Source organism: Oncorhynchus mykiss, chromosome 9 (genome assembly GCF_057628025.1).
Source record: "Oncorhynchus mykiss isolate SJ-2025 chromosome 9, ASM5762802v1, whole genome shotgun sequence".
NCBI classification, from domain to species: Eukaryota; Metazoa; Chordata; class Actinopteri; order Salmoniformes; family Salmonidae; genus Oncorhynchus; species Oncorhynchus mykiss.
Genome location: NC_143030.1, coordinates 82308707 through 82321605, shown reverse-complemented (window position 1 = coordinate 82321605; position 12899 = coordinate 82308707). Strand labels below are relative to the sequence as shown.

The window sequence follows — 12899 nt, the reverse complement described above, 5'->3', positions numbered from 1 at the left end:
ATCGCTTGCACAGTGCTCCTTGGGATGTTTAAAGCTTGGGAAATCTTTTTGTATCCAAATCCGGCTTTAAACTTCTTCACAACAGTATCTCGGACCTGCCTGGTGTGTTCCTTGTTCTTCATGATGCTCTCTGCGCTTTTAACGGACCTCTGAGACTATCACAGTGCAGGTGTATTTATACGGAGACTTGATTACACACAGGTGGATTGTAATTATCATCATTAGAAAGTAAAGGGGCTGAATAATTTTGCACACCCAATTTTTCAGTTTTTGATTTGTTAAAAAAGTTTGAAATATCCAATAAATGTCGTTCCACTTCATGATTGTGTCCCACTTGTTGTTGATTCAAAAAAATACAGTTTTATATCTTTATGTTTGAAGCCTGAAATGTGGCAAAAGGTCGCAAAGTTCAAGGGGGCCGAATACTTTCGCAAGGCACTGTACCTGGTCATACCTCCATCTCTAGTACCTGGTCACACCTCCATCCCTAGTACCTGGTCATACCTCCATCCCAAGTACCTGGTCACACCTCCATCCCTAGTCACACCTGCATCCCTAGTACCTGGTCACACCTCCATCCCTAGTCACACCTGCATCCCTAGTACCTGGTCACATCTCCATCCCTAGTCACACCTGCATCCCTAGTACCTGGTCACACCTCCATCCCTAGTCACACCTGCATCCCTAGTACCTGGTCACACCTCCATCCCTAGTCACACCTGCATCCCTAGTACCTGGTCACACCTCCATCCCTAATGCCTGATGACACATCTATCCCAAGTACCTGGTCACACCTCCATCCCTAATGCCTGGTCACACTTTCCTCCCCATTTCCTCCCCATTGAGTCAGGTAGAACACGCTGCTCTACTTCCCTCCCCATTGAGTCAGGTAGAACACGCTGCTCTACTTCCCTCCCCATTGAGTCAGGTAGAACACGCTGCTCTACTTCCCTCCCCATTGAGTCAGGTAGAACACGCTGCTCTACTTCCCTCCCCATTGAGACAGGTAGAACACGCTGCTCTACTTCCCTCCCCATTGAGACAGGTAGAACACGCTGCTCTACTTTCCTCCCCATTGAGCCAGGTAGAACACGCTGCTCTACTTCCCTCCCCATTGAGACAGGTAGAACACGCTGCTCAACTTCCCTCCCCATTGAGACAGGTAGAACACGCTGCTCTACTTCCCCACCCCATTGAGTCAGGTAGAACACGCTGTTCTATTTCCCACCCCATTGAGTCAGGTAGAACACGCTGCTCTACTTCCCCACCCCATTGAGTCAGGTAGAACACGCTGTTCTACTTCCCACCCCATTGAGTCAGGTAGAACACGCTGCTCTACTTCCCTCCCCATTGAGTCAGGTAGAACACGCTGCTCTACTTCCCTCCCCATTGAGTCAGGTAGAACATCCTGCTCTACTTCCCACCCCATTGAGTCAGGTAGAACACGCTGCTCTACTTCCCTCCCCATTGAGTCAGGTAGAACATCCTGCTCTACTTTCCTCCCCATTGAGTCAGGTAGAACACGCTGCTCTACTTCCCTCCCCATTGAGACAGGTAGAACACGCTGCTCTACTTCCCTCCCCATTGAGTCAGGTAGAACACACTGCTCTACTTTCCTCCCCATTGAGTCAGGTAGAACACACTGCTCTACTTTCCTCCCCATTGAGTCAGGTAGAACACGCTGTTCTACTTCCCTCCCCATTGAGTCAGGTAGAACACGCTGCTCTACTTCCCACCCCATTGAGTCAGGTAGAACACGCTGCTCTACTTCCCTCCCCATTGAGTCAGGTAGAACACGCTGCTCTACTTCCCTCCCCATTGAGTCAGGTAGAACACGCTGCTCTACTTCCCTCCCATTGAGTCAGGTAGAACACCTTGCTCTACTTCCCTCCCCATTGAGTCAGGTAGAACACGCTGCTCTACTTCCCTCCCCATTGAGTCAGGTAGAACACCTTGCTCTACTTCCCTCCCCATTGTGTCAGGTAGAACACGCTGCTCTACTTCCCACCCCATTGAGTCAGGTAGAACACCTTGCTCTGCTTTCCTCCCCATTGAGACAGGTAGAGCACGCTGCTCTACTTCCTTCCCCATTGAGTCAGGTAGAACACGCTGCTCTACTTCCCTCCCCATTGAGTCAGGTAGAACACGCTGCTCTACTTCCCTCCCCGTTGAGTCAGGTAGAACACCTTGCTCTACTTCCCTCCCCATTGAGTCAGGTAGAACACGCTGCTCTACTTCCCTCCCCATTGAGTCAGGTAGAACACGCTGCTCTACTTTCCTCCCTATTGAGTCAGGTAGAACACCTTGCTCTACTCCCTCCCCATTGAGTCAGGTAGAACACGCTGCTCTACTTCCCTCCCCATTGAGTCAGGTAGAACACGCTGCTCTACTTCCCTCCCCATTGAGTCAAGTAGAACACGCTGCTCTACTTCCCTCCCCATTGAGTCAGATAGAACACGCTGCTCTACTTCCCTCCCCATTGAGTCAGGTAGAACACGCTGCTCTACTTCCCTCCCCATTGAGTCAGGTAGAACACGCTGCTCTACTTCCCTCCCCATTGAGTCAGGTAGAACACGCTGCTCTACTTCCCTCCCCATTGAGTCAGGTAGAACACGCTGCTCTACTTCCCTCCCCATTGAGTCAGGTAGAACACGCTGCTCTACTTCCCTCCCCATTGAGTCAGGTAGAACACGCTGCTCTACTTCCCTCCCCATTGAGTCAAGTAGAACACGCTGCTCTACTTCCCTCCCCATTGAGTCAAGTAGAACACGCTGCTCTACTTCCCTCCCCATTGAGTCAGGTAGAACACGCTGCTCTACTTCCCTCCCCATTGAGTCAAGTAGAACACGCTGCTCTACTTCCCTCCCCATTGAGTCAGGTAGAACACGCTGCTCTACTTCCCTCCCCATTGAGTCAGGTAGAACACGCTGCTCTACTTCCCTCCCCATTGAGTCAGGTAGAACACGCTGCTCTACTTCCCTCCCCATTGAGACAGGTAGAACACGCTGCTCTACTTCCCTCCCCATTGAGTCAGATAGAACACGCTGCTCTACTTCCCTCCCCATTGAGTCAGGTAGAACACGCTGCTCTACTTCCCTCTCCATTGAGTCAGGTAGAACACGCTGCTCTACTTCCCTCCCCATTGAGTCAGGTAGAACACGCTGCTCTACTTCCCTCCCCATTGAGTCAGGTAGAACACGCTGCTCTACTTCCCTCCCCATTGAGTCAGGTAGAACACGCTGCTCTACTTCCCTCCCCATTGAGTCAGGTAGAACACACTGCTCTACTTCCCTCCCCATTGAGTCAGGTAGAACACCTTGCTCTACTTCCCTCCCCATTGAGTCAGGTAGAACACACTGCTCTACTTCCCTCCCCATTGAGCCAGGTAGAACACACTGCTCTACTTCCCTCCCCATTGAGACAGGTAGAACACCTTGCTCTACTTCCCTCCCCATTGAGTCAGGTAGAACACGCTGCTCTACTTCCCTCCCCATTGAGTCAGGTAGAACACGCTGCTCTACTTCCCTCCCCATTGAGTCAGGTAGAACACGCTGCTCTACTTGCCTCCCCATTGAGTCAGGTAGAACGCGCTGCTCTACTTCCCTCCCCATTGAGTCAGGTAGAACGCGCTGCTCTACTTCCCTCCCCATTGAGTCAAGTAGAACACGCTGCTCTACTTCCCTCCCCATTGAGTCAGGTAGAACACGCTGCTCTACTTCCCTCCCCATTGAGTCAGGTAGAACACGCTGCTCTACTTCCCTCCCCATTGAGTCAGGTAGAACACGCTGCTCTACTTCCCTCCCCATTGAGTCAGGTAGAACACGCTGCTCTACTTCCCTCCCCATTGAGTCAGGTAGAACACACTGCTCTACTTCCCTCCCCATTGAGTCAGGTAGAACACACTGCTCTACTTCCCTCCCCATTGAGTCAGATAGAACACGCTGCTCTACTTCCCTCCCCATTGTGTCAGGTAGAACACGCTGCTCTACTTCCCTCCCCATTGAGTCAAGTAGAACACGCTGCTCTACTTCCCTCCCCATTGAGTCAGATAGAACACGCTGCTCTACTTCCCTCTCCATTGAGTCAGGTAGAACACGCTGCTCTACTTCCCTCCCCATTGAGTCAGGTAGAACACGCTGCTCTACTTCCCTCCCCATTGAGTCAGGTAGAACACGCTGCTCTACTTCCCTCCCCATTGAGTCAGGTAGAACACGCTGCTCTACTTCCCTCCCCATTGAGTCAGGTAGAACACACTGCTCTACTTCCCTCCCCATTGAGTCAGGTAGAACACCTTGCTCTACTTCCCTCCCCATTGAGTCAGGTAGAACACACTGCTCTACTTCCCTCCCCATTGAGTCAGGTAGAACACGTTGCTCTACTTCCCTCCCCATTGAGTCAGGTAGAACACGCTGCTCTACTTCCCTCCCCATTGAGTCAGGTAGAACACGCTGCTCTACTTCCCTCCCCATTGAGTCAGGTAGAACACGCTGCTCTACTTCCCTCCCCATTGAGTCAGGTAGAACACGCTGCTCTACTTGCCTCCCCATTGAGTCAGGTAGAACACGCTGCTCTACTTCCCTCCCCATTGAGTCAGGTAGAACGCGCTGCTCTACTTCCCTCCCCATTGAGTCAAGTAGAACACGCTGCTCTACTTCCCTCCCCATTGAGTCAGGTAGAACACGCTGCTCTACTTCCCTCCCCATTGAGTCAGGTAGAACACGCTGCTCTACTTCCCTCCCCATTGAGTCAGGTAGAACACGCTGCTCTACTTCCCTCCCCATTGAGTCAGGTAGAACACGCTGCTCTACTTCCCTCCCCATTGAGTCAAGTAGAACACGCTGCTCTACTTCCCTCCCCATTGAGTCAGGTAGAACACGCTGCTCTACTTCCCTCCCCATTGAGTCAGGTAGAACACGCTGCTCTACTTCCCTCCCCATTGAGTCAGGTAGAACACGCTGCTCTACTTCCCTCCCCATTGAGTCAGATAGAACACGCTGCTCTACTTCCCTCCCCCATTGAGTCAGGTAGAACACGCTGCTCTACTTCCCTCCCCATTGAGTCAGATAGAACACGCTGCTCTACTTCCCTCCCCATTGAGTCAGGTAGAACACGCTGCTCTACTTCCCTCCCCATTGAGTCAGGTAGAACACGCTGCTCTACTTCCCTCCCCATTGAGTCAGGTAGAACACGCTGCTCTACTTCCCTCCCCATTGAGTCAGGTAGAACACGCTGCTCTACTTCCCTCCCCATTGAGTCAGGTAGAACACGCTGCTCTACTTCCCTCCCCATTGAGTCAGGTAGAACACGCTGCTCTACTTCCCTCCCCATTGAGTCAGGTAGAACACGCTGCTCTACTTCCCTCCCCATTGAGTCAGGTAGAACACGCTGCTCTACTTCCCTCCCCATTGAGTCAGGTAGAACACGCTGCTCTACTTTCCTCCCCATTGAGTCAGGTAGAACACACTGCTCTACTTCCCTCCCCATTGAGTCAGATAGAACACGCTGCTCTACTTTCCTCCCCATTGAGTCAGGTAGAACACGCTGCTCTACTTCCCTCCCCATTGAGTCAGGTAGAACACGCTGCTCTACTTCCCTCCCCATTGAGTCAGGTAGAACACGCTGCTCTACTTCCCTCCCCCATTGAGTCAGGTAGAACACGCTGCTCTACTTCCCTCCCCATTGAGTCAGGTAGAACACGCTGCTCTACTTCCCTCCCCATTGAGTCAGGTAGAACACGCTGCTCTACTTCCCTCCCCATTGAGTCAGGTAGAACACGCTGCTCTACTTCCCTCCCCATTGAGTCAGGTAGAACACGCTGCTCTACTTCCCTCCCCATTGAGTCAGGTAGAACACGCTGCTCTACTTCCCTCCCCATTGAGTCAGGTAGAACACGCTGCTCTACTTCCCTCCCCATTGAGTCAGGTAGAACACGCTGCTCTACTTCCCTCCCCATTGAGTCAGGTAGAACACGCTGCTCTACTTCCCTCCCCATTGAGTCAGGTAGAACACGCTGCTCTACTTCCCTCCCCATTGAGTCAGCTAGAACACGCTGCTCTACTTCCCTCCCCATTGAGTCAAGTAGAACACGCTGCTCTACTTCCCTCCCCATTGAGTCAGGTAGAACACGCTGCTCTACTTCCCTCCCCATTGAGTCAGGTAGAACACGCTGCTCTACTTCCCTCCCCATTGAGTCAGCTAGAACACGCTGCTCTACTTCCCTCCCCATTGAGTCAAGTAGAACACGCTGCTCTACTTCCCTCCCCATTGAGTCAGGTAGAACACGCTGCTCTACTTCCCTCCCCCATTGAGTCAGGTAGAACACGCTGCTCTACTTCCCTCCCCATTGAGTCAGGTAGAACACGCTGCTCTACTTCCCTCCCCATTGAGTCAGGTAGAACACGCTGCTCTACTTCCCCTCCCCATTGAGTCAGCTAGAACATGCTGCTCTACTTCCCTCCCCATTGAGTCAGGTAGAACACGCTGCTCTACTTCCCTCCCCATTGAGTCAGGTAGAACACGCTGCTCTACTTCCCTCCCCATTGAGTCAGGTAGAACACGCTGCTCTACTTCCCTCCCCCATTGAGTCAAGTAGAACACGCTGCTCTACTTCCCTCCCCATTGCGTCAGGTAGAACACGCTGCTCTACTTCCCTCCCCATTGAGTCAGGTAGAACACGCTGCTCTACTTCCCTCCCCATTGAGTCAGGTAGAACACGCTGCTCTACTTCCCTCCCCCATTGAGTCAGGTAGAACACGCTGCTCTACTTCCCTCCCCATTGAGTCAGGTAGAACACGCTGCTCTACTTCCCTCCCCCATTGAGTCAGGTAGAACACGCTGCTCTACTTCCCTCCCCCATTGAGTCAGGTAGAACACGCTGCTCTACTTCCCTCCCCATTGAGTCAGGTAGAACACGCTGCTCTACTTCCCTCCCCATTGAGTCAGGTAGAACACGCTGCTCTACTTCCCTCCCCCATTGAGTCAGGTAGAACACGCTGCTCTACTTCCCTCCCCATTGAGTCAGGTAGAACACGCTGCTCTACTTCCCTCCCCATTGAGTCAGGTAGAACACGCTGCTCTACTTCCCTCCCCATTGAGTCAGGTAGAACACGCTGCTCTACTTCCCTCCCCCATTGAGTCAGGTAGAACACGCTGCTCTACTTCCCTCCCCATTGAGTCAGGTAGAACACGCTGCTCTACTTCCCTCCCCATTGAGTCAGGTAGAACACGCTGCTCTACTTCCCTCCCCATTGAGTCAGGTAGAACACGCTGCTCTACTTCCCTCCCCATTGAGTCAGGTAGAACACGCTGCTCTACTTCCCTCCCCATTGAGTCAGGTAGAACACGCTGCTCTACTTCCCTCCCCATTGAGTCAGGTAGAACACGCTGCTCTACTTCCCTCCCCATTGAGTCAGGTAGAACACGCTGCTCTACTTCCCTCCCCATTGAGTCAGGTAGAACACGCTGCTCTACTTCCCTCCCCATTGAGTCAGGTAGAACACGCTGCTCTCTCCTGGTGCACCTCCCCTCTTTTTCTTTCTCTGCCATCTCTCTCCACTTCACAGTTTTTTTTCTCCCTCTTTAGCGCTCTCCACCTCAGGTGCAGGGTTTGGTTCCGGCCTACAGCGGCGAGACGGACAGCGAGGGAGAGGAGGGAGGAGAGAAGGATGAGAGGATGACAGACTGGGCTAAACTAGCCTGTCTGCTGTGTAGGAGACAGTTCCCCAGCAAGGAGGCTCTCATACGACACCAACAACTCTCAGAGCTACACAAGGTGCTTATAACATGCCTACGGAGTAACATAACACAGACACGAAGCCACACTGTAATATTTTACTATAACTATGTAATAAGGCATTTTCCAAATTGGTGATTGACTTCCATATAAGGCCTGAACTGAAGTGGCTCACATCTCACCTCTTCTGATGTCAGAGCTGTTTCTGTCTTCTGATGTGAAAGGAGGTGATCCATAGGAGTTCCACAGCTGTCCCAGTTTCTCTTGACTGTTAATCTGCAGTCCCAGTTTATCTTGACTGTTAATCTGCAGTCCCAGTTTATCTTGACTGTTAATCTGCAGTCCCAGTTTATCTTGACTGTTAATCTGCTGTCCCAGTTTATCTTGACTGTTAATCTGCAGTCCCAGTTTATCTTGACTGTTAATCTGCTGTCCCAGTTTATCTTGACTGTTAATCTGCCGTCCCAGTTTATCTTGACTGTTAATCTGCCGTGATCTTTAGCCTTCAGTTTAACCCCGTGACCCCTATCCGAGTGGGGTATTCCAGAAAAACAGGATTATTAAAACGAGCTAACTTTGATGAACTGCCACATATAACTCGAGGTATTTTCTGGTTGATTTAAGAAAGCTGCTGTTTCCTTTGTGTATTGACTGTTGATGTCCAATCAGTTAAACCTTGTCACTTTTGGACAGTTAGGTGGCTCATTGATCCAGCTTTCTGGAACATATTCCCCTTGACCTCTGACTAACCTTTAACCTCTTCATCTCCTCCCTCAGCAAAACCTGGAGCAGCGGAGGTCACAGCAAGAGGGGGGTATAGGGGCGGGGGCGGGGGTGGGGGCGGGTGCGGGGGTGGGGGAGAGGAAAGACAAAGGAGGGCCGTCCACAGAGCCACCAGACCCCAAGAAGAGGAAGTACAGCCCCCTGTAAGCACTGCTGTCTCACACACACACACACACACACACACACACACACACACACACACACACACACACAGACCACACACAGATGACGCTGGAGAAGAAGGCTGACATTTTAGGTGTTCTGATCCAATTGTGTTTTTTTGTTTTGTTTCTTTCGGGATTGTTTATAAGTTATTATGTACATAATGTTGCTGCTACTGTCTCTTATGACCGAAAATAACTTCTGGACATCAGAACTGTGATTATTCACCACGAACATCAGAACTGTGATTATTCACCACGAACATCAGAACTGTGATGACTCACCACGAACATCAGAACTGTGATTATTCACCACGAACATCAGAACTGTGATGATTCACCACGAACATCAGAACTGTGATGATTCACCACGAACATCAGAACTGTGATTATTCACCACGAACATCAGAACTGTGATGACTCACCACGAACATCAGAACTGTGATGATTCACCACGAACATCAGAACTGTGATTATTCACCACGAACATCAGAACTGTGATGATTCACCCCGAACTGTCAGAATCCTTTTTTTCCTTTAACGAGTCTGACGAGTCTGACGTGAATGACATACTGCTCTCCTGGGAACAGGCCCAGATCCCCATCATTTGCATGAAAAGAAGGCAGAGATAAAGGGGTCAGAGGTCGGGCTGCCTTCTGAGAATTGGCAGGCGATTGAATAAAAAAGGATTCTGCCAGTCGGAAGTTTGCGTACACTTAGGTTGGAGTCATTAAAACTAGTTTACATACACTTAGGTTGGAGTCATTAAAACTAGTTTACATACACTTAGGTTGGAGTCATTAAAACTAGTTTACATACACTTAGGTTGGAGTCATTAAAACTAGTTTTTCAACCACTCCACAAATTTATTGTTAACAAACTATAGTTTTGGCAAGTCGGTTAGGACATCTACTTTGTGCATGACACAAATACATTTTCCAAAAATTGTTTACAGGCAGATTATTTCACTTATAATTCACTGTATCACAATTCCAGTGGGTCAGAAGTTTACATACACTAAGTTGACTGTGCCTTTAAACAGCTTGGAAAATTCCAGAAAATTATGTCATAGCTTTAGAAGCTTCTGATAGGCTAATTGACATCATTTGAGTCAATTGGAGGTGTACCTGTGGATGTATTTCAAGGTCTACCTTCAAACTCAGTGCCTCTTTGCTTGACATCATGGGAAAATCAAAAGAAATCAGCCAAGACCTCAAAAAAATTGTAGACCTCAACAACTTTGGTTCATCCATTGGGAGCAATTTCCAAATGCCTGAAGGTAACACATTCATCTGTACAAACAATAGTACGCAAGTATAAACACCATGGGACCTCGCAGCCGTCATACCGCTCAGGAAGGAGACGTGTTCTGTCTCCTAGAGATGAATGTACTTTGGTGTGAATAGTGCAAATCAATCCCAGAACAACTGAAAAGGACCTTGTGAAGATGTTGGAGGAAACAGGTACAAAAGTATCTATATCCACAGTAAAACGAGTCCGATATCGACATAACCTGAAAGGCCGCTCAGCAAGGAAGAAGCCACTGCTCCAAAACCGCCATAAAAAAGCCAGACTACGGTTTGCAACTGCACATGGGGACAAAGATTGTACTTTTTGGAGAAATGTCCTCTGGTCTGATGAAACAAAAATAGAACTGTTTGGCCTTAATGATCATCGTTATGTTTGGAGGAAAAAGGGGAGGCTTGCAAGCCGAAGAACACCATCCCAACCGTGAAGCACGGGGGTGGCAGCATCATGTTGTGGGGGTGCTTTGCTGCAGGAGGGACTGGTGCACTTCACAAAATAGATGGCATCATAAGGAGGAAATTGATGTGGATATATTGAAGCAACATCTCAAGACATCAGTCAGGAAGTTAAAGCTTGGTCGCAAATGGGTCTTCCAAATGGACAATGACCCCAAGCATACTATCAAAGTTGTGGCTTAATGACAACAAAGTCAAGGTATTGGAGTGACCATCACAAAGCCCTGACCTCAATCCCATAGCGTGTGTGAGCAAGGAGGCCTACAAACCTGACTCAGTTACACCAGCTCTGTTAGGAGGAATGAAATGAAAGCTGAAATTAATCATTCTCTCTACTATTATTCTGACATTTCACATTCTTAAAATAAAGTGGTGATCCTAACTGACCTAAGACAGGAAATTTGTACTATGATTAAATATCAGGAATTGTGAAAAACTGAGTTTAAATGCATTTGGCTATGTAAACCTCCGACTTCAACTGTGTACACACGTACACACACACACACACACACACACACACACACACACACACACACACACACACACACACACACACACACACAAACTTCCACACCTAACACATTCTCTCCCTCTCTCTCTTCTCCCTATTTTCCCTCTTCCTCTTTTATCCCCTTCCCCCCTCTTCTTGCTCTATCTCCCTCCCTCTCTCTCCTCTATCTCCCTCCCTCTCTCTCTTCTCTCCCTCCCTCTCTCTCCATTGCCTCTCTCCCCCCCTCTCTCTTTCCATCCCTCTCTCTCCCTCCATCCATCTCTCTTTCCATCCCTCTCTCTTTCCATCCCTCTCTCTTTCCATCCCTCTCTATCTCTTCTCTCCCTCCCTCTCCCTCCCTCTCCCTCCCTCTCCCTCCATCCATCTCTCTCTTTCCATCCCTCTCTCTCTCTTCTCTCTCTCTCCTCTATCTCCCTCCCTCTCTCTCCATTGCCTCTTTCTCCCCTTCTCTCTTTCCATCCCTCTCTCTTTCCATCCCTCTCTCTCTCTTCTCTCTCTCGGCTCTATCTCCCTCCCTCTCTCTCCATCGCCTCTCTCTCCCCCTCTCTCTCCCCCTCTCTCTCTCCCTCCATCCATCTCTCCCTCCATCCATCCCTCTCTCCTTATCTTTCTGTAGTGATGGTACGGCTGGCAGTAGTCTAGGTGCCAGGATGCTGCAGGGAGGGGTGAAGAAAGGACTGCTGCTACGTAACATGCAAGTGGACTGACCCCTGACCTTTAAATCCCGACCTCTAACCTCTAACCCCAGACATTCAACCATCGCACAGGACTAGGCTCCCTAGGTACAGATCTAGGATCATATTCCCCCTCCCCCAATCCTAACCTTAACCCTTTACACTCGTACTCGTATCCTTCCGGGTTGAAAATGGCAGATTTGGGCACCAATAAATACCTAAATTGGAACGCAATGCTCATCACAGCGATGTATGAGTTTTGACTGACAGACATTCTGAACTTGAGCACCTCACGCGACGTAAAGCTGCAACCCATCCCTCCTCGTAACTTTTGCAAATGTTTTGTTGTCTGAGTGAGGGAAAATGCTGTAAATTAAGAGGACTATATGCATTTTGTTGAGGATTATAATAAATATCGCTTTGATGTCATGCATCACCTGTGAGTACAGTTACCAGATGACTTGTTGTCATACCCTGGGTTGTTCTGAACAGAATGAGACTATGTTTGATGTAGTTACCAGATGACTTGTCGTCATACCCTGGGTTGTTCGGAACAGAATGAGACTGTTTGCCACTGCACACGCACCTGAATACGGTCATCACTCCTTTCTCTGCACGCCAACATCATGGTCTGTTTCTCTGAATTGCCTTGTGAAAGCCTAACACTGTAATATCATATTTTATAACTTAGCTGGTCATGTTGGCAACAGAACAGGCTTTTAAATGATGCCCACCTGACCCAGATTGCTACTTATAATGACAGTGTTTGGTTTGCCTAAACAACAGCGGTGAATGTGTGATGGTGAGGAGGAAGGGCTGTGTTCCAAAGAAAACAACTACAAGTGTGCTTCCTCTAGTTCCTCAACGGTCCAGCTAGGAGAGCTCAAAAAAGCACCTTATAGCTGAAGACTTCTTTAAGTCAGAAAGGTGCATTGAAATTACTTAGGAACTATGCACAGTTTGGAGAGGTGTGTGGCCACTTGGAGACGCCAGTCAGACCTCTCACTCAACCCCCACAGTTTGGAGAGGTGTGTGGCCACTTGGAGACACCAGTCAGACCTCACACTCAACCCCTTTACATTTATTTGTCTAACGTTGCACCTGCATTTTCCAGGAATATTCTTAACATGTTACGGAATATATCCAGAGTATTTCAGATTTCGTTATCAACAAATAATGTGAAAAGTACAGTATATGTAAAATGAACATAAAATCAACAGTGTAATGTTTGAATTCAGTCTTGTGTCAGGTGAACTGTTGTGTCCTCACCTTTGG

General features: G+C 49.2%; 1 protein-coding gene across 3 annotated transcripts in view; it reads left to right on the top strand.

The window, feature by feature from the left end:
- LOC110532861 (RNA-binding protein 10) overlaps nt 1–12053 on the top strand; it is a 91260-nt gene extending 79207 nt beyond the window's left edge. For all 3 annotated transcript variants that reach the window (XM_036986980.2, XM_090185582.1, XM_090185583.1), the window contains 3 exons: nt 7583–7771; nt 8510–8658; nt 11567–12053. In XM_036986980.2, the coding sequence (XP_036842875.2) occupies nt 7583–7771; nt 8510–8658; nt 11567–11657 (429 nt within the window). In that variant the 3' untranslated portion in view covers nt 11658–12053. The remainder of the gene's footprint in view (nt 1–7582; nt 7772–8509; nt 8659–11566) is intronic.
- Nucleotides 12054–12899: the final 846 nt, after the last annotated feature.